Genomic DNA, 26,255 nt, shown 5'->3' on the forward strand with positions numbered 1-26,255 from the left:
AGCAACAGATGAGTCGCAGCTTATAGTCGTCACGCTACTAGAAATGACGCGAGGGCTTGTAGGACTTGTAGTCAATACGTGATGGTAAACACGACCACGCAGATAGCTAGCTAGCTTTGGTACAGTTATTGGTAGTGTCAAACACTGTCCGCTTCCATATGAAGGAAAGGCTAAATTAAGAAGATGGCAACTAGTTTATAATATACAAACAGTCCGTTTATGTAAATAGCTATTTTAGCTACGTCACCGCTACAGTTTCCACAGTGTTACACTTGGCAGCGGGCAGCAGAATCTTTTGAAAAGGGAACAGTAAAAAGTGTAAACATTACACTACAAGATGCTCAGCCTGTTGTCCTACGTAATGCCATAGCCCAAGTCACGTGACAGAGACCAGATCAGATGAGCAAGTCCCTTGTTTTCTCACACAGCTCTGATTCTCTGTGTGACTGAAGTCTCTCTCTGATGATGAGGTACGTTAACATTAATTACAATATTATAACGTAGGACTGTTAACAAGAAGGAACAAATAGTTGTACAAATCAGGCTGTTGCATGTTGACCTACATGAATTTTATTATAATAATCCGACGGTGACTTTATTGTTAGACTATAAAATCTCTTTTTTTGTAACAGTCTCGCAAGGATTTACGTTCGTGTTTCAGGGGTGCTTTTGATTGTCACTGTACACAAGTATGCCCTCTGTATGTTATTACTGTGTTGTTACTTATCACAACTGTTTGGGGGTTGTTTCATTTTTGTTTTCCTCAGGTTATCCAGAATGTACACTCTGATCATTGTTACAGGACTACTGACATGTGTCTCTAGCAAACCATGCGGTAACTATTTGAATACACTCTATCTATCCAGGCACAGAAGGTTAACAGCACATTGTTGAACAGTTAATAAAAAAATTCACTTTCTCTGAGTGACCTGAACAACCCTGCCAACATTGATTGATTGATTGATTGATTGATTGAAAACTTTATTAACAGATTGCAGAATGGGTACAATACAGTACAGCTCAATACACACAATTGTTAAGGGGATGCAGACCAGAGAAAGACTTTCGTCTTGTTTACATCAGGGACCCCCATTTTCAATTAATCAGGACATAATACATGACATACAGATAGACAGTACTGCTACATCTATACATTTATGACATACCAGATTTGCAAATACAGTACTGTTTGTGATACAAAAAGAGTCTAGAAAAGAGTATACATTTGATGTAAAAACTGTACATTGGAGGTGGTTTGGTGGGTGGGGTGGGGGTTGGGTAGGAGGGGTGGGTGGGGAACACTGTAGAACTGTACAAGCAAAACTGTACATTTGAATATTGACAAAACCATACTTGGTCATTTACTGTACATTGGAGGGGGTTGGGTTAGGACATTTACATGGGCCAGTTTCGAATTGCAGTCTCCCGTAGGTGTTCTTTGAGAGTGTTTTTGAAAGTGGGTAGTGATTCACATTCCTTTACAGCTTTGGGTAGGGCGTTCCACATTGATGTGGCATAATTGCGAAACGTGTTTAGTCCCTTGTTTGAGCCGAATCTGGGTTTAACATGATTTGTGGAGCTCCCTCTGGTGTTGTGACCTTTGGGAAGTATTTTGACATGTACATGGGTACCTTGGTCGTGTAGTGTATCTTGTAGACCAGGCCCATTGCAAGTTGCTGTACTCTGTTGTCTACTCTAAGCCATCCTAGGTTGTCAAAGTGGGCAGGGGTGAGTGTTAAACGGAGTGCGTTGCGGTGGCGATTGAATGGAACTCAATTGACTCAGATAATCTTTAGCCTCGTAGGCATATTTATTTCTCAGGCGGCGCGAGATGCGGTCGTAGTGCCGATATATATATCAACAACAATCATTGACAAATAATAGACCGGAACAGGAATGGAAAGGAAACGTCAGTGATGTCACGTACTGGATTTACTACATCGCCCTCTGTAGAACACAAATGAGTAAGGGCGCACACATAATAATAATACATTTAACAGTGAGGTGGGTACTAGGAGTAAGGTCCAGCAGTAGTCTGACCAGTTTGTTTTGAGATGTTTGTAATTTAGTTTTTAGCGCCTTTGAGGTGCTTTGGTACCATGAGGTGCAAACATAGTCGTAGTACCCTTGTATGAGTGCCAGAGTCTTCAGGGTATTCTTGTTTACCAGAGAGGAGATCCGGTACAAGAATCGAGTTCGTTGGTGACTTTTTTTATTACATTGGATGCCATTTTGTCACAGGAAAGATTAGCCTCTAGGATGGAGTCCAGGTAGGTAATTTCATCTTTCCTTGTGACAATATTGTCACCCACTGTAACTGAGAAGCTGTCGGTCTTGCTGAGTTTGTTATTTGGACCGAAGAGAATGGACTCTGTTTTGCCATGTGTAATGATAGTTTGTTATCAGCGAGCCATATGCAGATTTTGCCTAGTTCCGAGCTGAGGGTTTTTTCAACTTGTAACTTGTTCTTGTCAGAGACCAGCAGGGCTGAGTCGTCTGCGAACAAGAAGAAGTTGCAGTCACAAGCTGACGACATGTCATTTGCATAAATTAGGAACAGTAGCGGCCCTAGTATGCCTCCTTGTGGAACACCACAGCTCACTGTCAGGGGGGGGGGGATAGGGTACCGTTTACCTCCACCATCTGTTCTCTCCCCTCCAGGTAGGATTTCATCCAGCTCACTGATAGACTATCAAAAGTAAACCCATTGCTTTTAGCTTGTCAATCAGAATGGAGTGATTGACAGTGTCGAAGGCTTTTTGTAGGTCCAGCATGACCATGCCGCAGTATTTGCCCGCGTCCACCTCTTGTTTGATGTGGTCGTTCAAATAGAGAAGGCATGTGTCAGTGGAGTGGGATGTTCTGAAGCCAGATTGGAATTCGTAGATTAGATTTCTTTCCGCTAGGTACTTTTCAACCTGTTCGTAGACAATTTTTTCCATGACTTTCGAGATGGAGGTAAGAATAGAAACAGGGCGGTAGTTGCCTGGGTCTAATTTACTGCCCTTTTTGTGCAGAGGGGTCACTCTCGCAATTTTGAAGTCCTTGGGGACGTGTCCCTGTTTTATGGAGAGGTTTATTATGTGTGTGATGACTGGGGTGATGGCGGCTGCTGAGTCTGAGGAATTTGGAGGGGATGTTGTCATGGCCAGTGGCCTTGTTAGGTTGGAGGGCGCTCAGTTTTTTGAGTACCTCATCTGTTGTTACCATTTCCAGTTTGAAGTCGTCTTTGCGGACCCCTAGGTTTTTGTAGTAAGCTACTATGTGTTCTACCCCATAATGCCCTGAGTGGGAGGGTAGTTTGTTTACCAGTGTTGTGGCTATGTTTGTGAAGAAAATGTTTAAGTAATTGGCTACATCTAGCTTGTCTGTGATGAGTGTGTTGTCCGTCTTTATGTTTATGTTTGAGAATCTGGTTTTAAGTTTTTTACTGCAGCCTAGTTGATTTTCCAGAGTTCACATGGTTTGTTTTTGTTTTCCTCAGTTTTGTCATTGATGAAATTCTTTTTTGCAATTTTGATGATGGAGTTTACGTCGTTTCTTAGTCTGTTTCTTTCCAGTTATGGCAGGTTTCCCAAAGGTCAGTGAATACCACGATCACAACACCAGAGGGAGCTCCACAAATCATGTTCAACCCAGATTCGGCTCAAACAAGGGACTAAACACGTTTCGCAATTATGCCACATCAATGTGGAAGCCTACCTAAAGCTGTAAAGAAATGTGAATCACTACCCACTTTCAAAACCACTCTCAAAGAACACCTACGGGAGACTGCAATTCGAAACTGGCCCCTGTAAATGTCCTAACCCAACCCCCTCCAATGTACAGTAAATTACCAAGTATGGTTTTGTCAATATTCAAATGTACAGTTTTGCTTGTACAGTTCTACAGTGTTCCCCACCCACCCCTCCTACCCAACCCCCACCCCACCCACGAACAACCTCCAATGTACAGTTTTTACATCAAATGTATATACTCTTTTCTAGACTCTTTTTGTTTTTTGTAATTTACAGTAAATTACCTAGTATGGTTGTCAATATTCCAATGTACAGTTGTGCTTGTTTGTACAGTGTTCCCCCCCCAACCCCCTCCAATGTACAGTAAATTACCTAATATGGTTGTCAATATTCCAATGTACAGTTTTGCTTGTACAGTTGTACAGTGTTTCCCCCCCCCAACACCTCCTACCTAACCCCCCCCCCCCCCCCCCACCCAACCTCCTCCAATGTACAGTTTTTACGTCAAATGTATATACTCCCTTTTCTGGACTGTTTTGGTATCACAAACAGTACTGTATTTGCAAATCTGGTATGTCAAATGTATAGATGTAGCAGTACTGTCTATCTGTATGTCATGTATGTCATATATGTCCTGATGAATTGAAAATGGGGGACCCTGATGTAAACAAGACGAAAGTCTTTCTCTGGTCTGCATCCCCTTAACAATTGTGTGTATTGAGCTGTACTGCATTGTACCCATTCTGCAATCTGTTAATAAAGTTTTCAATCAATCAATCAATCAATCAATGGGAAAACCCACTATTAGCACATACTGCTCTGACTCACTTGGTGGACATTCTGTGATTTAGAAACGTTTCCACAACAGTCTTACATGCCTTCTCGCCTGCAGAGCTAGTCAGGTTATGTAGGCCTACTCATAAGTTATTGATGCAATGCATACTGTAAAGATTCGATTCGATTAGATTCAAATGTATTGTCATTATACAGCAAGTATAGTACAACGAAAATAAGTTTGGCATCCAACCAGAGTGCAAATGTAGCAGTAAAGTGCAACAGCAATACAATATACAGGTGATTAAACTGGGTACAAAATATACAAATTAGTACTACTCAGTGTAGTGCTAATCAGATATATGTTCAGAGTTGTAGTATAATATACTACAATATAAATTGAGTGAAATGGCAGAGACCTCTGTGATTGTTGAGATTTATTCCTCTTTGTCCAAAGAAACTATAACTGAAGGAAGGGTCATCATCACGTCACCGTGTAGCACGTGAACGCACATTGGTGTGTGTGGAAACTTTCAGTTTATCCGACATTGAGTTTAATGGGTTCAGCCATCTCCTCGTTTATGACATGTCATCTAAACAGGTTATTACCTTGGATGTCAGAATCAATTGTTGCATTGTTAACTAGCTAACATTTGATATATTGGTTGATGTATATTTCCCCAGATAGCTTGTATATTTTTTATTTTAATACAGGCTTCAATAGAACTGGCACCAAAGTCTGACACCAAGTAGAGCATAGAACGCTGGTATTCTGATGTGATGACCCTTGCTTCTTTTATAGTTCCCTTGTCTTTGTCAAGGGTGGCATATCAAGGAGACAGGCAAAATGGAGGACCCTTATGTAAACAAGACGAATGTCTTTTTCTGGTCTGCATCCTCTTAGCAGTTGTTTGTATTGATGCATACTGTGTATTGTACCCATTCTGCAATCTGTTAATAAAGTTTTCAATCAATCAATCAAACAGGTAGCCTGTCCCCGTGTGACGGATCGTATTGGTTCACTCTGCGTTGATGTTAAATGCTTATGTCCCGAGGGGGAGTCGAACAGGGGAGCTCCCGCTCCGCGGGCGACGACATAGACCGCTGCACTAAGAAGTGAATCCACTCCTATGTACCGTACCTATGCGTCTATTAACCCTGTTATGAGGAAGTGAGTTTAACTTACCAGCCCGTAATGCCACAGTCACTTGTCAACACCCCTGTTTCTGTGACTGTGGATATACTCACGGGCTTCCCCGTTACACTCACCTCCCTAAACTCACGCCCCTCAGGACATCTGGGTCACTGGGCACCACTGTGACGGATCGTATTGGTCTGCGTTGTGTTGTTGTTAAATGCTTATGTCCCGAGGGGGAGTCGAACAGGGGAGCTCCCGCGCCGCGGGCGACGACATAGGCCGCTGCACTAAGAAGTGAATCCACTCCTATGTACCGTACCTATGCGTCTATTAACCCTGTTATGAGGACGTGAGTTTAACTTACCAGCCCGTAATGCCACAGTCACTTGTCAACACCCCTGTTTCTGTGACTGTGGATATACTCACGGGCTTCCCTGTTACACCCGCTCACAACTAGCAAACAGTCCCAAGCTGGGCTAGGAATGGATACAGCTTAATGACATGCACTGTGACACAGCGCTTTGTTTCCTCTTTGTCTATGACTGGCTGATTCAGCAGTTCTGCTTTTGAAGTTGATTACACAAGAGTTTTACAGTATTGTCTTTTTATTTGATTATTTTGAACGTGTTCACCCAGACACCCAGGGGTCCTCCAACAGTGAGCTGCTTCTCTCACTCAATAAGAAGCTCCTACGCACCGTGGAAGAGCAGGTCGGCCTCCCCAATCCCAGCGTGCACCTGGCGTTACGGCTTTCTGACCACCATAACCTTGGCAAGGAGAGTGAACACCTGAACAGTCTGAATACTCGACTGCATAATGACATTCAAAGGTAATACATCCCTTATAAATTATTCATGACTTTTTTCTCTTATTTTTATTTTATTTTTTAAAATGTCATTGTGGTAAAACAAAGGCCATTGTGGGGGGGGGGGGTACTTTAAGCACAGGTCCTCTCCCAGGAAATGTTGAGCGTCAAACACTTAATTTCCTGCATTCTGGTGTAATTCTATTCACCAATTTGTGCCTTTTCTGCATCAATTTATGGTGTGAATGTCTTTATTTATGTCAAGGAAAAGACAACATTCAGGTACCCGCTGACACAAATATAATTGAATATAATGCAAGTAAGGCTCTCAGGCATTCTGTATTGCTTTCAAATATTTATTCTATAGTTACAGGTAAGAAGGATATATAAATGTTTTGCCCCCTTGTTTTTTTATACCTCTTTTGGGGAGGGGGTTGTTTTTCACATTAGCTATATTTTTTGAGGGGGACAAATTTACCTCTTCTCAATATTGAGGGGGACATGTCCCCTGCAACCCCCCTAAATCTATACCTACGATTACACATACTTTTCCTGGGTGGGTAGGTATGAGGTATTAGATAGGTAGAGTAGGTTGGAGGTATTAGATAGGGTGGGTAGATAGGAGATATTATATATGGGGGGTAGGTAGGAGGTATTAGATAGGCAACGCCCCCTTGTATCTAAAAGAGCTTATCGCTCCCCCGACCTCCACCCGCTCCCTCCGCTCTGGACACTCAAACACACTCCAACCCATACACAGGACACATTTCTGCACCATGGGTGACCGGGCCTTTTTCTCAGCTGCTCCTCGGCTGTGGAATGCCCTCCCCGACCACCTGAGAGCACCACAGTCCGTTGAGGTTTTTAAAAGGGGCCTAAAAACATTTCTTTTTAACAAGGCATTTGCCTGAATTATTCTTTTACTTTTCATTGAACTTCTATTCATTTTTTTATTATTATTAATTATTATTATTATTATTATTATTATTATTATTATTATTATTATTATTATTATTATTATTATTATTATTATTATTTATTTTTATGTTCTTCCATTTCATTGGTTGTTCTATTCATTTGAATTGTTTTTATTCATTAAACCTTTTATCTTTATCTCCTGTAGCACTTTGAGATTTTCACAAATGTAAAGTGCGGTACAAATTGAATTTATTATTATTATTATTAGAGTAGGTAGGAGGTATTAGATAGGTAGAGTATGGAGGAGGTATTAGATAGAAAGGATATGTAGGTAGTAGATAGAGTTAGAGTCCAAAATTATGAACGTATCCCTTTCATTTCCTGTCTATATTCTCTGGGGACCTTCACCTGACCACCAGTGTTCTGTCTCCCTCTCAGCTCTCTCTCTACTGGTCAGTCTGTGGTGGGCGTCCTGGCCCTGTACACTCTGGCCCTGAAGGCCTCCTGCTATGACCTCACCACGGTCACCTTCACTGTCAGCGAGAAGAGCGAGAGCCTGCTGACCCACCTCAAGAGACAGATGGAGCAGGAGAAGGAACACATTGCCTGTAAGCCTCCTCCCTTAAAGGGCCACATGTACAATTCCAGCGTTATGGATTCAGAGAGAACATTGGAAACTTAACTTAACATTGACAAGGCATCGATTTGAATTGGAAGTATAATTTACACATTTTAGTTACACTTATTGAGAAAGATGAGCCTGCAGTAAAACAATTATTTTACCTCTTGGATTTTGAGATAGGTGACAAAATATACAGCGTTATGGATGTTACGGAAATGGACAAGCTTTTCAGACTCACTGAACACATGATGAAAACTCTGTGAATATCTTTTTCAAAGAACAACATGTTTACTATCACTTTGTAGGGAAGGGTTTGAGGTACCAAAAAAGCACATTCAGGAAAACCTGGCATTTCCTCTCAAGGAATGAATCACAAAAAAGTGCCGTTATGGATGTTACGTTTTTGCGTTATGGATGTTACACGTCTGAAATAGACAAAAAACACTATCAAAAATAGGGCTTTACCCACAAGTGTTTGACTTCGGTGGACCATTTTGAGGGTCAAACCAGTCTGGATTCATGTTGTAGTCTGAAAAAATGCCAGGAAAATGCTTCTTCTTCTTCTTCTTATTTGAATTTCCGGCAGAGTAGACGCATCGAGGCGTATTACTGCCCTCCGCAATTCTTTTTATGGGCTCTTCTTCTTCTCCTTCTTCTCCTTCTTCACCTTCTTTTTCTTCTTCTACTGGACCCCGTCATCAACTACATTGTCCATTGGAGTGCAGCTACTGCTGCTACTTCCTGTCTGAGCCCCCCTCCGCGGGACCCTCCTTGCCCCCTGCTATCTTATCCTGGGCTGCTTTGTCCCTCGCAGCCTTGTCCCTCGCAGCCCCCTCAGCCAATTCTTTACACACCTCCTTCCAGTCCAGACCTTCCAATCCCAGATGTTGAACCGCTATCCTAACAATCATCTTCACCATCTCTGTTCTACCCGTAACCTCTGCCATACCAGTAACTACCCCTGCCACGAAGGCCACAATACCTAATTTCTCCTCCCTTCCCCTGTCTCTTTCCACCTGCTCTACCCTCACTGCCAAATGCCCTCCTTCAACCCCCTGCACCCTTTCTTGGCTCCCCTGTCCTGCCCTGCTAACCGCCCCAGCATACGTCAACTTACCCTCCCTTCTCTCTCTCCGATCCGCGACCTGCTTCATCATCACCTCGCACCCCCGAAACGCTACACTATGCTCCCCACCACAACTACAGCACTTCGGCTTCACTCCCTCTCCACATTTCCCATATTCATGTTCCTCGCCACACCTAGCGCACCTCATCCCCTTCATACACGTGGTAGCTATATGGCCAAACCCCTGGCACCTATAGCACCTAAGAGGATTATGAACAAATTCCCTAACCCTATACATCCTACGCCCTACTAACACCTCCCTAGGAACAACCCCACCCTCAAACGTAATCACTACCGTCCCCGTCACTGCCCTCTCCGCTCCCCTCTTCATCCTTGCTGCACTCTTAACTATGCCATTACGCCTGTCCTCCTTTAGCTCTTCCACCAGCTGCTCTACTGTAACCTCGACCCAATTGTTGAATATATATAGAACACAAATGTTCTAGAATGTTTGATTATGACATCATACTGTGACATCACAAATGTTCTAGAATGTTTGATTATGTCATCATACTGTGACATCACAAATGTTCTAGAATGTTCTATTATGACATCATACTGTGACATCACAAATGTAGTGGCCGACTGTCATTCCTCTGTGTGCTGACAGTCGTCCACGATGCACCCGCTATTGCCTTTTCACACTGTACCAAGGTTGTGATGGAATGAATTGAATGTCCAAAGTTGCCGCCGGTTCGGTTTACAGGTTTATTGTTGTCCAAGGGTAAATGATAGTGATAGTGAAATAAAGGTTACACAGAACAGTCGTCAGTTGCTCCGTGGTCGGTTCCAACAGTAAAACAGTGAAACAGTGAAACAGTTCCAACAGTGAGACAGCGTTTGAAGGTAAGTCCTCCGCAGGTGCACAAGATTCCGTTGATCACCTTGGCCATTTATAGGAGTGGGCTGCAATGGGTGGTGAGCCCTCTAGTGGCCAAACAGTCTAAAGGTTCTAACAATAAGACAGTCTAAAGGTTCTAATATATATATATATATAATATAATATATATAAATAATAATATAATAATATATAAATCCACCAAGTCGGTTTCTGCCTCTACACACCGGCCCCTTAATTGTGCACCAAAACACAATTATAAAATTATATATATATATATCAAAGAGGCAAAGAAGCCGACATAACTTACATCGACGTCGTCCTCTTCCTCACCATTGTCATCTGGTTCATCCTGATGAAGTGTCTGAGGAACAATCCACTCCTTGGAGGGAATATGAGGCGCGATCGAATAGTCATCCTCATCTTCATCCTCGCTGCCCTCTTCTTCATCGCTGTCCTCATCTCCTTCATCACTGTCCTCTTCTTCATCGCTGTCCTCTCCTCTGGACTCTGGACTCTGTATTTTGTGCTCGCACTCCTTGGAGCTGAAATCAAGACAGTGATTAGTAAAAATTATCATTGGCCGGTACAATGTTGCGCCTCTCAGCCAAGACTCCCATCGATGATGCCCGCCTGGCCGCTTGCTTGGCTGCTCGCTCAGCTGCGCGCCTGGCTGCGTGTTCGGCTAAGAACTTTTCTTCTTCCAATTTCCTATCACTTTGTTGTTTCTTTATCCTGGTTTCCAACTCGTGTCTCAAGTCTTTAAGGTTTACATTGGCAAGGGCAGTTTCATATTTCCAATTATGTTGTTGTTTCTGAAGCAAGTTTACAGTGGCAATGCGTATAAACAAGCATTCATTTTCGTCTTCAGCCTCTCTTAGCCTAGAGCGTACCCATAAGATTTCCTTTTCATCTTCAGCCTTTCTTAGCACGGCTTCTTCTTTAATTGCAATTTGCCTCTTTCTCATCTTGGCTTCAGATATTTTGTTATTTATTCTTTCCAATTCCAATTTCAAATCTTTAAGGTTTAAAGCGTATAAATGGGCAAGGCGTACAGATTTGCTGGTTTGCCTCTTCCTCATCTTGGCTTCAGACATTGTTACTGTATTCTTTTTATTTTTTATTTATCCTTTTGTAATTTGAATGTTGCATTCACTTAGCGTGACGTCAAAGAGGGTTTGCGTTTCTTCCTGCTTATGAATGCAGTAATGTAGTTATAGCTTTTGCCACACATCTACATCAATGTCCAAGAGAACAGTTTACACACGTTCAGTGACGACACTAATTACGATGGCTCCACCTCTAAACGATACGGCACATAGTCAGTTCCATATCCTTCCACAATATCGTAATCATTCAGTTGCCAATGTGCCAACATTATTCCATTTCCACACGTCCATACAATATTAATTGTGATGGTTCGACTTTTAATTCTCCGTTGCACTGTCCACTGTATTATATATCGGAATTAAATCATAGTTCATTGCATCATCTAGTGTCCAGTTTCCACACGTCCAGACAATATTAATTGTGATGGTTCCACTTTCTAATACGGCGCATAGTCCGTTCTATAATCCACAGCATCACAATTTAATTAGTCCGACGCTAGAATTCTCCACAGCGTTCGCAAGGAAGCAATGTCCCGAGTCAGTTCCATTCATAAATACAGCAGCGTCCACCAAACAATTTCAGCATAGCGTTCAAACTATTTATCTTCACGGAAGGCTTTTGCTCTTCACGCTACTATCCATTTCCTTTATCCAGGTCTTCATCAACAGAGGTGTATTTCATAAATCTTCTTACCTCTGGTTTCCTTTTGTGAGGGAGGTTGTCCAACCTTATACTCACATGTCCTTCTATAGTGAGGGTAACTTCAAACTTTGTACTCACGTCCTTCTGTCGTGAGGACACTTTCAAACTTTCTTCTTTTCACTCACGTTCTTCTGTTGTGAGGGAACCTTCAAACTTTGTATTCACGTCCTTCTTTCAGTAGGAGACCTTCAAACTTTGTAGTGGCCGACTGTCATTCCTCTGTGTGCTGACAGTCGTCCACGATGCACCCGCTATTGCCTTTTCACACTGTACCAAGTGATGTGAATGAATTGAATGTCCAAAGTTGCCGCCGGTTCGGTTTACAGGTTTATTGTTGTCCAAGGGTAAATGATAGTGATAGTGAAATAAAGGTTATACAGAACAGTCGTCAGTTGCTCCGTGGTCGGTTCCAACAGTAAAACAGTGAAACAGTTCCAACAGTGAGACAGCGTTTGAAGGTAAGTCCTCCGCAGGTGCACAAGATTCCGTTGATCACCTTGGCCATTTATAGGAGTGGGCTGCAATGGGTGGTGAGCCCTCTAGTGGCCAAACAGTCTAAAGGTTCTAACAATAAGACAGTCTAAAGCAGGGGTGGGCAATTATTTTTCCCAGGGGGCCGAATGAGCAACTGAAAATATGTTGGGGGGCCGGGCCAAAATTCCAAACTCAATTATGCATAATATACATTTTATTTCTATATAAAAAGCAGTAAATGGCATTGTTTTGACCCCTGGTAAGAGTGTATGTTATTATTTGGCAATTAAAAGGTGAGGTTAGCTTTCAAAAATATAATTTATTCAAATAGAATTTATTTCCAAAATGATAAACAAAATGTGAAACATTAATAACAAAGGGCATTTTGAGTTTCATATACTATTGAAACAAGGATTTTCTTAGCTTTCTAAAGACATCACATCATCTTATAGCAAAAATAAACAAGACATGTCACTGAACTGTGTAAAGAAAAGTGTCCCAGTTTTGTAGCCTTTTTTACTTTACATGCCTATATTAAACATTTAATGTTTTCAGAACTGTGCAAAAAAAAGAAATATTGTTATATTTCCACATTTTAGTGTTCTTCAGTTCTTTTTTTTTCATTCAGTGTGAGAAATCCAGTCTCTGTTGAGCTTTAACAAGTCCATCAAAGTCAGGTTGCATGTTTGAGGTGGAGATGCGAAGCACAGCTGCCAGATGTTCATCAGTGAGAGAGGATCTGTACCTGGACTTGGTAAACGTCATGACTGAGAATGTCTGTTCACATATGTAGGTGGATCCAAAGAGAACCAACATCTTCTGAGCATGTCTCCTAAGCGTATACTATGCGTGTTAACGTTGACATGAAAAAAAAAGTAAAAAAAAAAAATATATATAAATTTTTTTTTTTTTTTTATCATGTAATCTAACCCGCGGGCTGTACAATGCCCAGGTCTGGTCTAAAGGTTCTAATATATATATATATAATATAATATATATATAAATAATAATATAATAATATATAAATCCACCAAGTCGGTTTCTGCCTCTACAACAAATGTTCTAGAATGTTCTATTATGACATCATACTGTGACATCACAAAAATCACAATTTTTTTTTGGTTTTAAATAGTTTCAAAATATCAGTCACTTCTGAAAATAAATTACAAAAAGTTTTTGGAAAATAGCTCTTTATTTGATTAACATAAAAAAGTGTTTTCTATACAGAGAACAGCAATATTAATATCGGTTAAATCAGAAAATGAGTTTTGGAGCAATTCCATGAAAATGTCAACCTCACCATGAAAAAGAAAGTTATAAAAAATCAAGTCCAATTCACTCTGCCTGGACTGGTTCAGAGAAATGGTATCTCCCTCTGTTATCCATGTGAGGATTGAGGTGTTCACGAATCTGATCAAAATCAGATCACGGTTTTTGGCCTCCCGAACGATGTTGTGCCATCCCAGTCCAGCCTCTTTCATTTCCCCTTCCCAAGAACGGCGCCAGGTTTTTCGAGGCCTGCCGCGTTTCCTCTTTCCAGGTGGGTTCCATCGTAGGGCTTGCCGGGTGATGTTTGTGTCTTCCTTTCTCAGGGTATGGCCTATCCACATCCACTTTCTCTTCTTTATTTCTTCTGGCGGGGGGTACTGTAGTTGTTTTGTGCGCTCCCACAGGTCCAGATTTGTAATGACATTTGGCCATCTCACTCTTAGAATGCGGCGGAGGCAGGAATTTATGAAGGACTGTACTTTCTGCTTTAGCCCTACGGTTGTCTTCCAGGTCTCCGAGCCATACAGGAGGACTGATTTAACATTGGAGTTAAAGATCCTCAGCTTTGTGTTGGTTTTTATTTCGCGAGACCTCCATACTCGACCAAGTAGATTGTATGCCGTTCTTGCTTTTCCGATTCACACTCTGATGTCTTCTTCTGTGCCACCCGCTGTATCTACTACGCTCCCAAGGTAGGTAAAGGAGTTAGTTTATTCGATGGCCTCTCCCTCTAGTTTAATGTTTTGCTGGCACTTTGTGTTGATCTTCATAATCTTGGTTTTTACCCTATTGATCTTCATTCTTAGAGTTGAGGCTGTTTCCTTTAGTTTGTTGGTCTTTTGTTGCATTTGCTGGTGACTGTGTGATAAGAGAGCTAGGTCATCTGCAAAATCGAGGTCTTCAAGCTGGTGCATCAGTGTCCACTGGATGCCGTTTCTGGCTCCTTCTGTTGTCTTCTTCATGGTCCAATAAATGGCCAGCAGGAACAAAAAGGGGGACAGCAGGCAGCCTTGTCTCACTCCGGTCTTTATCTCGAACGGGTTTGAGGGCTCCCCTCTGTGCAGTACCCTACTTGTCATCCCGTCATATGATCCTCTGATGATGTTGATGTACTTCGGTGGGATTCCATAGTGCTCCATCAGGTGCCACAGACTGTTCCTATCTAGACTGTCAAAGGCCTGTTCGAAATCGATGAAGTTGATGTATAAGGAGCTGTTCCATTCCAGGGACTGTTCGATGATGATCCTCAGTGTGGCGATCTGGTCTATGCATGACCTTTCTTTCCGGAATCCTGCTTGATGGTCTCTGAGGAGCATGTCAACGGCAGTCTTCATCCTATCTAGAATTATCCGGTTGAAGACTTTGCTGGCGGTTGAAAGTAGCGTGATCCCCCGGTAGTTCTTGCATAGTGCAAGGTCCCCTTTCTTTGGTATCTTCACTATGTAGCCTTCTTTCAAATCTTTGGGTATCCTTTCTTCTTGCCAAATTTTCCTCATGAGGGGATGGAGTGCTTTGATGCTTGTAGTGATGTCGGTCTTGAATGCTTCACTCGGAATGGTGTCTGGTCCTGCTGCTTTCCCATCTCTCAATTGTGATATTGCTTTCCTAGTTTCTTCTTTTGTTGGGGGGGGTCATTTTCAGTGGGAGTGTGTCTGTTGCTGCTTGTATATCTGCTGGGATGCTCGCTGGTGCTCTGTTGAGCAGCTCTGTGAAATGTTCTACCCATCTCCTTGTTTGTTCTTCCTTTGCAGCCGATTAGCAGTAGGCCAGGGGTGGCCAACCAGTCAGAGACTAAGAGCCACAAAAAAATGACTGTGGTACCACAAAGAGCCACACCATATACCAGCGTTTCTCAACCTTTTTTTTTAGTCAAGGCACCCTTCATGTGTTTATAGGTCTCACCCTCTGGCCTCTGAAGTTGCTAATGTCTTTTTTATTTGGGCCTCACAGGGTTAAAAGTACCCTGTGAGACCCACGGTTGCAAAATTACAAAATCACTTTTAGCCATTTAAAAAAATAATGTTTATTTAAAAAATGTTAAAGGGGAACTATTTTACTATTTCTTTCACCATTTGGGCACTTTTACACAATTCCTGTGAGTCTATGGAACACCTAGGTTTTTTTCAAAAAAAATGCATTGTTTTGTATTTCTAATCAAGTACTAAAAACCGCATTTTTCTACCTTAAGATCTTAAGCCGTTTTGAGGCTGGGCTCCAACCACTGTGTGGCCTGGTGCCAACTGCCACATCAACTGCCACATTATTATGCAGCTGAGAAATCTCTGACATCACAGATATGCACATTTTCAGATGACTCAGTTCAGTGAGGGTGAATATTGTGAGAGGAGAATTGGAAGAATTCGCCAATATGAGAATTAGAGACATATATCCTATTAATATAAGTCCACATAGCTAAGAAACAATGGTAAACACTGAAAAAAAGCCATTTATAAGATAGTTCCCCTTTAAGCACATGTATAGTCAATTGGTCCTGTTGTTCAGCCTCACAATGCTATTTGATAGTAAATGTGTTTATATGTCCCACCCTCTGGCCTCTGAAGTTGCTAATTTCTTTTTAATTTGGGCCTCACAGGGTTAACCTCTTAAGCCCGAGATATACAGTAAAAGTGTATATTTTCAGCATTATGTTTGTTTACCAATTATTTGAACTGTTATTAGTGAAATATAAGATTATAGAAATCTCAGGGCATTGAGTCGGAAACCGGCGCATATTGACAGGAGGAAGTGGCACAGCCAAAAGTGAGTGTAGTCTTTTGAAGGAAGAGACTCAGGGCTTTCAAATTTCGAAAAACTACCCTACCCAGCTCACACCAGCCCCTGTCAATCATCTGACTTCTGGATTTACTTTTTAATTTCTCTTATTTTTTGGGATTATCTCCCACAAACCTGAACGTTATTGCCATAAAACAGAACGCAGTTAGTTTCTCTACCTTTCTGTGAACGTCTTGCAAAAAACGGTGTTGCAATATGATGAAAAATGGTGGAGAAATTTACATTATAAAAAAGATGGCAGAATTCAGTACTGTATCTACAAAACCTTCTGTTTAATCATCTTCCCTTTATTCGTTTGCTTAGATTTTTCAGGTCTGGTCAATTTTAGCATGGTGTTATTTACAGTCAAAGATAATTTTTTTTTTAAATAGAATTGATATTCTCCTTTGGTTCATTACAATTTACTCAAGCCTAGTAACAGACACACTATTTCTGACACTGATCCATATATGTCCCTAGATTCAGATACCAAGAACATGCAAATGGACCATTTAAAAAAAAATGTAAATGTTTATTCTACGTCCTACGGAATGAGCGACATAAAAAAAAAAAAAGGTAAATTTTTTTTTTTGTTTTTTTTTTTTTATGGATGGAAGAGCCGCACATTGACGGGCAAAGAGCCGCATGCGGCTCGCGAGCCGCGGGTTGGCCACCCCTGCAGTAGGCTAACGTGGACACTGCTCTGCCTAGACCAACAATGTGTGAAAAAGTTGTGTCTGGAAATATGTTGGATTTTAATCAAACAAGGAGTCATAAAATACTTCTGATTTAAATCAAACAAAGGGGTCATAATCGGACTTAACAACACACATTGTTGATAGTGTTTTTTGTCTATTTCAGACATGTAACATCCATAACACAAAAATGTAACATCCATAACGGCACTTTTTTGTGATTCATTCCTTGAGAGGAAATGCCAGGTTTTCCTGAATGTGCTTTTTGGGTACCTCAAACCCTTCCCTACAAAGTGATAGTAAACATGTTATTCTTTGAAAAATAATTTTCACAGAGTTTTCATCATGTGTTCAGTGAATCCGAAAAGCTTGTCAATGTCCGTAACATCCATAACGCTGTGTATTTTGTCACCTATCTCAAAATCCAAAAGGTCAAAACATTTCTTATTGCAGGCTCATCTTTATCTCAATAAGTGTAACTAAAATGTGTAAATTATACTTCAAACAAAGGGGTCATAATCGGACTTAACAACACACATTCGCAATGTAACATCCGTCACTTGCAATGTAACATCCATAACGGTAACATCCATAACACTTGTAAAGAATACAAAAAATAAGACCAGAATGACTAATTGTTGCTAATATGTCATCTTTATAAAAGTTAGCTTTGCTTAGGAAGTTTGGTTGACATTGCATTCCAGATGCATGTTTTATGACAACTTTTCCTGGAAAACGTTATGGATGTTACATTCGCTGTTCCATAAAGGGGCATTATAACAGCATGCTTCACCTGCCAATGGAAAGACACAAAGTACATAATTGATTCACATATTGATACAACAGCCTTTCATGACCAAAGGTGAGGTTAGAAAAATATCTGTTGATTTTTATTTTTGCCATTCTGGCCATTCAGAAAGTCATACAATTAGGTTAATCGAAAAATAACATCATTGTGTCTCCTCCTGTAGTGTGAAAAAACATCCATTCTCATAAATATTACGATCAAATAAATTTTGTACTTCAAAATATAGACCTTGATGATACATTTGGAATTGGTTTGGTTATGATCATGTTATTTAAATTTTTTCATGGTGAGGTTGACATTTGCATGGAATTGCCCACATCTTTTTGACATGAGGGCTCCAAGTCATTCTTGCCATGATACAAAAATCACTCTTTCTTTTTTCATAATCTTTTACCATTACTGAAAGAAATTGAAGTTATTTCCTGCCGATTCACCACATGAATAAAATAAACACCACATAAACTCATGAAGGTCACCACCACATCTGCCGTGCTATCATCTGAGGTGCATTTGTTTTCCATTTTAGTTAAATGTGGTGACTTTCAATGTGAAGATTTTCAGATACAATTACCACCAATGTTTTCAGTAACAGTAAAATATTATCAAAAAAGAACAACACAAAGAATGTGATTTTTGTATCAAGGCAAGAATAACCCACACGTTAAATGGACCGCTATCAGGACGCCGTCAGGATGGAATGATATTGAACAGCCATTTAGCTCGATTAGTATAGCTAACTGGTTCTGTGTGATCTTCAACATCTCTCCTCTCTCCTTTGTGCAGTTAGCCGCCGTCCTTTGACTAATTATTACCAGTACTCCCTGGGTGTGCTGGCTCTGTGTGTGAGTGGCATCAGGGTCAACAACCATGTCAGCAACAAGCTCATCAAGGCTACAGAGCATGGGCACCTCAAACACGGCGAGTCTGAAAGTATTGGTGAGTGCAAACGCGGTGTTAAGATTCTCTTTCAATTAGGGCTGACCTTCGTATTTTTTTTTTTGCATTTGAAGCTTCGGGGCCGAGATTAGATTTTAATTCGAAGCTTCGAGATTAAATTCTTAAATCTTTTTTTTAAATTATAATTTTTTTATTTATAATTTTTATTTTTTATTTTATGTTGTGGGACTTGTACAGCACTTTGTTCAACTTTGTCAGTGCTATACAGTTTAAACCTTTTAAAATCTTAGACAAACGAAACACTTTGCTTTCATGAAATATTGTAACCCGTCATTTGAGGCTTTATAAAAGCAGCACAATGAACACATCTCTCAGTGCCGAGTCCGACCTCATTTTAAATAACAAACAGCATTGCTTGTTGTAGTTAACAAAGAGAGGCAGAGTTGATTTAAAAAAAAATATATATTAGAATTTTATTTTCCCATTCGAATCCCATGCCCATCGAACGAAGCTTTGAAGTATTTAAGACAACTGACAATACAGTATATATTGTTTTAACTCTCAAACCTGTAGAAGCAATTCTTATGTTTAAATATAAGTGGTATTAAACTGACGTTTGTCCATAAACAGCTCATTCCCCTGTACTTTTGCACCAGGCAGCCTTCCCTATATGTTATTACTTAAAGGAACACTCCAACATTTTGGGAAATACACTTATTTGCCATCTTTCCCTGAGTCGGACAAGAAGATTTGATCTCTGTGCATCTGTTTTGGAGTTGTTGGAAGTTTCTTACCTTGATGGAGCTAGGCTAGCTGCTTCCTACTGCTTCCAGCCTTTGTGCTAAGCTAGGCTAACTGCTGCACTACTGCTACCAGCCCTTGTGCTAAACTAGGCTAGCTGCTCCCTACTGCTTCCAGCCTTTGTGCTAAGCTAGGCTAGCAGCACGCACCTGGACCTCACTCTGGGGCTACTGGACACACAGAGATGAAACTGATATCAATCTTCTTGTCTGGCTCTGTGTTGTCTGCCTCCGTGTGAATATGTGCATTCCATTAAAGGTGAATTATCTTCTGTGGTTCCACCTCTCCCTTCCCAGACACCCTAGCTATGGCTGGGATGGCACTGCAGTGTGTGAAGGAGTCTGGCTCCCATGTACAGGACGCTGCTGAACTAGACACAGCCCTGGCCACCATCAAGCAGAAGCTCCTGGTCTCGCAACGGCCTGATGGTCACATGGGCAACGAGTTCAGCACAGGCCTAGCAGTTCAGGTATAATGTCTAATTGTTCTGTCTGTCTGTCTGTCTGTCTGTCTGTGTCCGTCCGTCTCTTATCTATATCTATCTATCTATCTATCTATCTATCTATATCTATCTATCTATCTATCTATCTATCTATCTATCTATCTATCTATCTATCTATCTATCTATCTATCTATCTATCTATCTATCTATCTATCTATCTATCTATCTATCTATCTATCTATCTATCTATCTATCTATCTATCTATCTATCTATCTATCTATCTATCTATCTATCTATCTTATCTATCTATATCTATCTCTCTCCCTCTCCTTCTATTCCCAACACTGTGTCTAGGCCCTGTTGGCTATGGGCAGCCATGTTGAGGAGTGTGCCACAGCCATGGAAGCCATGAGGTCAGCTGCCAGAAGGGGAACATATCACAACCCCATGGCCATATCCCAATCGCTGCCAGCTCTCCAGCACAAATCCTACCTGCACATCAAGAACAAGGAGTGCCGCAACGAGGCCGGTAAATAAACGCAGCGTGTTACACGTCACAGAATTGTGCTCACTCATGGATGTTCTGTGAGGGACTTTCTGTGGAACATCCGTACCCCTCTTGTTCATGTCTAGATGTGTTTCCTCCTACAGACACTCTGGTGCTGGAGCCCAGGGAGCCCAACGTGGTTTTAACAAGCCAGACCAACGTGGCTGTGAAGGTGGAGGTGGTGAGATCCAGTGGGGAGGTTTCTGCGTACTCTGTGGATGTGCCAAGAGGCAGCTCGGTGTTGGAGGCCCTGAAGCTCCTTCAGCAGAAGAGCATTGGATTCACGTGAGTTTTGATTTGATTTGATTTGATTTGATTTGATTTGATTTGATTTGATTTGATTTGATTTTATTACGGATCCCCATTAGCTGGTGCCATAGCAACCAGCTAGTCTTTCTGGGGTCCACACAAAAAAACATACAAAAACAATTATTAATGCAAAACAAAATGATTAAATGTCAGTACTCAACACACAATGCATAATGAAACTAACAATTAAGATGGCTAAAATTACATGCAATGTTAATACAATTTAAGATTATTTAAAAAAGTTAATCTACTGTAAATGCAGCAGAGGTTTTGAGGCAGGTTATTCCAAAGAGTTAATGCTCTAAAAATTAAATATCTCCTTAAAAGCGTTGGTTTTTGGACCTGGCAAATCAAGCTTCCCACTACTGGAACCTCTAGTGTAATGCTCATGCACAGTATTATTAAAATCTGTTTATGTATAAAAACAGAAAAACATGACCAACTTGAACAGCACAAGTATATTAAAAGACTATCTATTTTCAACGTTAAGCCAAGAGAGGCGGGCATGCATACGGCTCACATTAGACCTTAGTGAGCAGCCCAGTACCAACCGTGCTGCCCTGTTCTAGACCACCTGGAGCTTCCTGAGGTCACCATTGGCAGCAGATGACCACATCGCAGAGCAATAGTCAAGATGACATAAAACGTTGCACTATCTGACATAAAAGGGGATGGCAACAAAAGAAGCACATTTCCTGGAAATACCAATTGCTCTTCCCATTTCTTTTTTTGTATCTACTTTTTCTCCCCATTTTTCTATTTTTCACCCGTCCCCAATTTAGCATTGTCCAATTCTACTCTCCCCTGTCTCGAACGTTGTTAGGCCATGCCTCCCACAAGCCGGCTGCAATGTGGACGAAGCCTTGCATCACGTGTCCCCTCCGGTACTCGAGGAGGCAGCCGTTGCATCTTTTCACCTGCACAGCGCGATCTCTCAGCGGCGAGGGTCTGCGTGGGAGGGACACGCCGCCCTCGTCACTTCCTGATTCTACTGCGCAGGCGCACCAACCGACCTGTAGGAGTTGCTGTCCACAACGTCCGATCCCCACCCACCAGCTTCCCACCCCCTAATACTGCCAATTGTATTAGTATGAACGACCAGCCAAGCTGGTAGCAACGCCGAGAGCTGGGCTCGAACCCAGCATCTCCTGCGTTGGTGGCGAGCGCCTTGCCCACTGCGCCACCTAGCCGCCCTGCTCTTCCCATTTTCAAAACAATATAATTAATATGCTGAGACCAAGACAGAGTGCAATCCAGCATCACTCCAAGGAGTTTAGTACTTTCAACTTGTTGAACTGCCGAATTACACAAGTTTAAATGAAGCTTTGGATTTGTAGATAACCTGTGCCTTGTTCCCAGCACAATACATTTAGTCTTGGAGATATGAAGGACAAGTCTATTACATACTACCCAGTCATGCACAACTTTAAGTTCTCTGCTCAAAACTTCATTAAGTACATTGCATGATGGTGCAGCGTAATACAATGTCGAATCATCTGTAGCACATTTGGTAGCCCAAGATAGGTCATTATACAGAGAAGAGCAAAGGTCCTATAGGCAACTTCCTTGCGGAACGCCACACTCTAGACCTCTGCTACTGGACAGGCTGCCATTTAGATACACCTTCTGTGATCTAGAGGACAAATAACTTAGTATCCACTTTAAAGCAGAAGAGTTAAAACCATAACATTTAAGTTTCTCAACCAGTAGAGAATGGCCCAGCACATCAAATGCAGCACTAAAATCTAACAGCACAGCTCCCACCAGCATAGAGTTATCTATAGCTTTAAGCCAGTCATCAGTCATCTGTATCAAAGCAGTAGAAGTAGAGTGACCAGCTCTATAGGCATGTTGAGAGATCACAAAAAAAAGACTACTATAATCATTTGTTGCAAATGCATAAAAATAATATTAAGGCTACTTGGGGTGTGCTTAATGACATGATTAAAAAGTCCAGTAAAAAGGACTTTCCAATATACTTTGAAAAAAATGACAATACATTTATTCAAAGTATAGAGGAAATTGTAAATGAGTTTAATGAGTATTTTGTTAATGTAGGTTTGTAGGCCCAAATTTGGCTAATGAAATTGACGTCCCTATACAGATGGTGAAACTTATTCTGATTCACCATCAAACAGCAACTCAATGTTCCTTGGTGGTGTTTGTGAGAGTGATGTGCTAGAAGTGGTTAGAAAGTTTAAGAAAAAGAAATCTACTGATAGTAATACTATTGACATGTCAACTATAAAAGAAGTCTTTGACTGTGTCCTCAAACCATTCACTTATATATGTAACAAATCCTTTTTGACTGGTATTTTTCCTGATTAAATGAAAATGGCCAAGGTGGTTCCAATCTTTAAAAGTGGTGACATACATACTATATCAAATTATAGACCTATATCATTGCTACCTCAATTTTCAAAGATACTTGAAAAATTATTTGTAAATAGACTTGATGGTTTTATTGAAAAATATGGATTATTGAGTGACCATCAATATGGTTTTAGGAGCAATAGATCAACATCCTTAGCAGTAATAGATTTTGTGGAAAATATATCAACAGCAATTAATGAAAAACAACCCTCAATAGGTGTATTTATTGACTTACGTAAAGCATTTGACACAATTGATCATTCCCTGCTTTTACAAAAAAATGGAACGGTATGGAATAAGAGGTGTCACTCATCATTGGTTAAGAAGGTATTTAGATAATAGGTTTCAATATGTAAATATTAATAATACAGAATCACATCTTAGAAGAGTAACTTGTGGTGTTCCACAGGGTTCCGTATTGGGACCCAAGTTATTTATACTTTATTTAAATGATATTTTTACAGCATCGAATATTTTGAAAATTGTTACGTTTGCTGATGATACTAATTTACTTTGTTCATGGAAGGACATAAAAGAATTATTGAAAACAGTAGAAAGGGAATTTATAAAGTTAAAGAAATGGTTTGATAGGAATAAGTTGTCTCTGAATGAAAACAAAACAAAATGTATGGTATTTGGTGGTGTTCCTACCAACTGTGAAATTAAACTGAATTTAAATGGAACTGAAATTGAAAGAGTATATGAAACAAAATTTTTAGGTGTGATTATAGATCACAAACTCTGTTGGAAGCCACATATACAACATATCAAAGGTAAATTAGCCAAATCTGTTGGCATTCTGTACAAAACAAGGGAGCTGTTAAACCAGAAATGTTTGCATATTGTATTTTTCCCTTGTGGTGCCATACATGTCATATTGTGTTGAGGTCTGGGGGAATGTTTATAAAACAAATATAGATCCTATTATTAAACTACAGAAAATAGCTATTAGAATAATAAATAAAGCTAGTTACCTTGAATCGACAAATCCATTATTCATAAAGTCCTGCACATTAAAATTTGTAGATATGGTTTACATAAAAACCTTGGAGATAATTTTTCGTGGTAAGAGTAAGAACCTACCAGCTTGTATTCAATGTCTCTTTCAACCAAGAGAAGGAAAGTATAATTTAAGAGGGTTGTGTATTCTTAAAACATATAAAAAGGTAAGAACTCATGTAAAAGCTAGATGTGTTTAAATTTTTGGGAGTTAAATTGTGGAATAGTCTTAGTGACGGGTTGAAGTTGTGTACCTCTCAGGGGAGATTTAAAAAGGCCCTGAAGGATAAAATAATTCAGGAGTACAGTTTTGAGTAAAACATCAAACATTTATTTTTCTCTTAAAGAAAAAGAAAAAGAAATTATATCTTGCACACATTTTAAGTTTTTCTTTCTTATATTAAAGTATATTTCATTTTTAAGAATTGTAAAGGATAGGCAAAAATAAGCATGTGCTTCAGCCTATTCCTTTTTTCAGTCATTGAGTTTGGATTTTGTGTGTGAGCTTACTTTGAATATGTACATTTGTGATTTTTTTCTTTTCCTTTTGAAAGTCCACACAGTGTTTTTGATTTATCTGTAAACAAAGACCGAAAATAAAACTATTCATCATCAGAATCTGTTGCAAGCTTGTTTGAAACAAAATACTCTTGAATTTGTGAATGCACAAACTTTTCCATGATTTTGCTCAAGATAATTATAGGTCTAGAATTTCCCTCATTAAAAGCAGCTTTGGTAAAGGAAAAACCTTAGCCTCCTTCCACATCTTTGGACATAGGCCCACATCCAAACATCTATTCATAATATGACATATAGGAGATGCTATGATACCAGCAGTCATTCTCAGCACTTAACTATCCAGGTTATCTAGGCCTGCTAACTTACTATCAGGAAGAGAGCGGAGTAACCGCTCCACCTCACTGACTTCAGCCTGATGAAATTCAAAATCACAAATGTTGTCTTTCATTATAATATACTTAATACAGTCATTTGTTTTAAGGTTGTTTGAAATATTCATAGCCTGCCTTAGTTTAGATACTTTACCCACATAATAATCATTAAAATGATTTGCAATCTCAGTTAATGTGACTCTATTGCTTGTGATCTTATGATGAGTATTTGAGTAATTTCTTTCTCTGATTCCAACATGACTCATTGCAGTGAGATGAAGTGTGTTTGACCTTTGCTCTCGTGTTGCAGGTTTGAGAAGGAGTCCAGCCTGTGGGGGCCTTTCCTGAGTTTGGTGAACGGTGAGCAGGCCAGACAGAGCGATCGCAGGTACTGGCTCCTCTCTTCAGATGGCACTGCGCTCAGTCAAGGTAAGATCACACACACACACACACACACACACACACACACACACACACACACACACACACACACACACACACACACACACACACACACACACACACACACACACACACACACACACACACACACACACACACACACACACACACACACACACACCTACACACCTACACACCTACACACCTACACACCTACACACCTACACACCTACACACACACACACACACACACACACACACACGCATGTTCACTATTTTTATTTTCACTATTTTGATCTACTATTTTTCCTTTAGGTATCAGGGACTTTAAGATTGAAGCAGCTCAAACGATCAACATCAAAAATACGAGTTACTGAGGATCCCGCCACCGATTGATCAACTTGCTTTACTGTTGTCATCTGTCATGTGTGATTACAACTCACAAATACGGTTTTAAATACAATATCTACAGTATGCATTGTTTGAAAGGGAAAGTGATGTCAATGATTGATGAGGCACTACCCAAATGGTTGCACCGTTGAACCCTGCAATGGGTTGTTTTTTGTTTTTTTTATTATCCAATGAATGTCAAAAGCTTTCTGCAGTTTTCTATTTCCATGTGTGTGGTTGCATTTGTAACCAAATGAAAACAATGTTGTGGTGGCTTTTGAAATAAAGACTGTGAATTTGACCTTTTATGAGATTTAGAGATTTATTTAAGGTAACCCATGTTGTGTTTGCTCTAAATATACAGTATAATTGACAATAACATTTTGGTAATGGCTATTGGCGCTGTTTGATCAACC

At 40.4% G+C, this 26,255-nt stretch overlaps 1 protein-coding gene across 1 annotated transcript; it reads left to right on the plus strand.

The window, feature by feature from the left end:
- The first annotated feature begins 108 nt into the window (after positions 1-108).
- Positions 109-26,145, plus strand: tcn2 (transcobalamin II). The gene is made up of 10 exons (XM_084323279.1): positions 109-470; positions 768-835; positions 6,286-6,478; positions 7,811-7,980; positions 18,572-18,724; positions 19,783-19,955; positions 20,284-20,458; positions 20,581-20,761; positions 25,358-25,476; positions 25,765-26,145. Exons 1-10 carry the CDS (start codon positions 463-465, stop codon positions 25,824-25,826), a joined length of 1,302 nt encoding a protein of 433 aa, XP_084179405.1. The 5' UTR covers positions 109-462; the 3' UTR covers positions 25,827-26,145.
- The last annotated feature ends 110 nt before the right edge of the window (positions 26,146-26,255 follow it).

Source organism: Notolepis coatsorum (genome assembly GCF_963971535.1).
Source record: "Notolepis coatsorum genome assembly, chromosome: 10".
In the NCBI taxonomy this organism is placed as follows: domain Eukaryota; kingdom Metazoa; phylum Chordata; class Actinopteri; order Aulopiformes; family Paralepididae; genus Notolepis; species Notolepis coatsorum.

What these genes read in the sequence shown, in the direction of transcription:
- tcn2 (XM_084323279.1), top strand. An exon ending in CTGCATAATGACATTCAAAG is followed by an intron (nt 6,479 to 7,810) that starts GTAATACATCCC and finishes TCTCCCTCTCAG; the next exon opens with CTCTCTCTCTACTGGTCAGT. An exon ending in TGGCACTGCGCTCAGTCAAG is followed by an intron (nt 25,477 to 25,764) that starts GTAAGATCACAC and finishes TTTTTCCTTTAG; the next exon opens with GTATCAGGGACTTTAAGATT.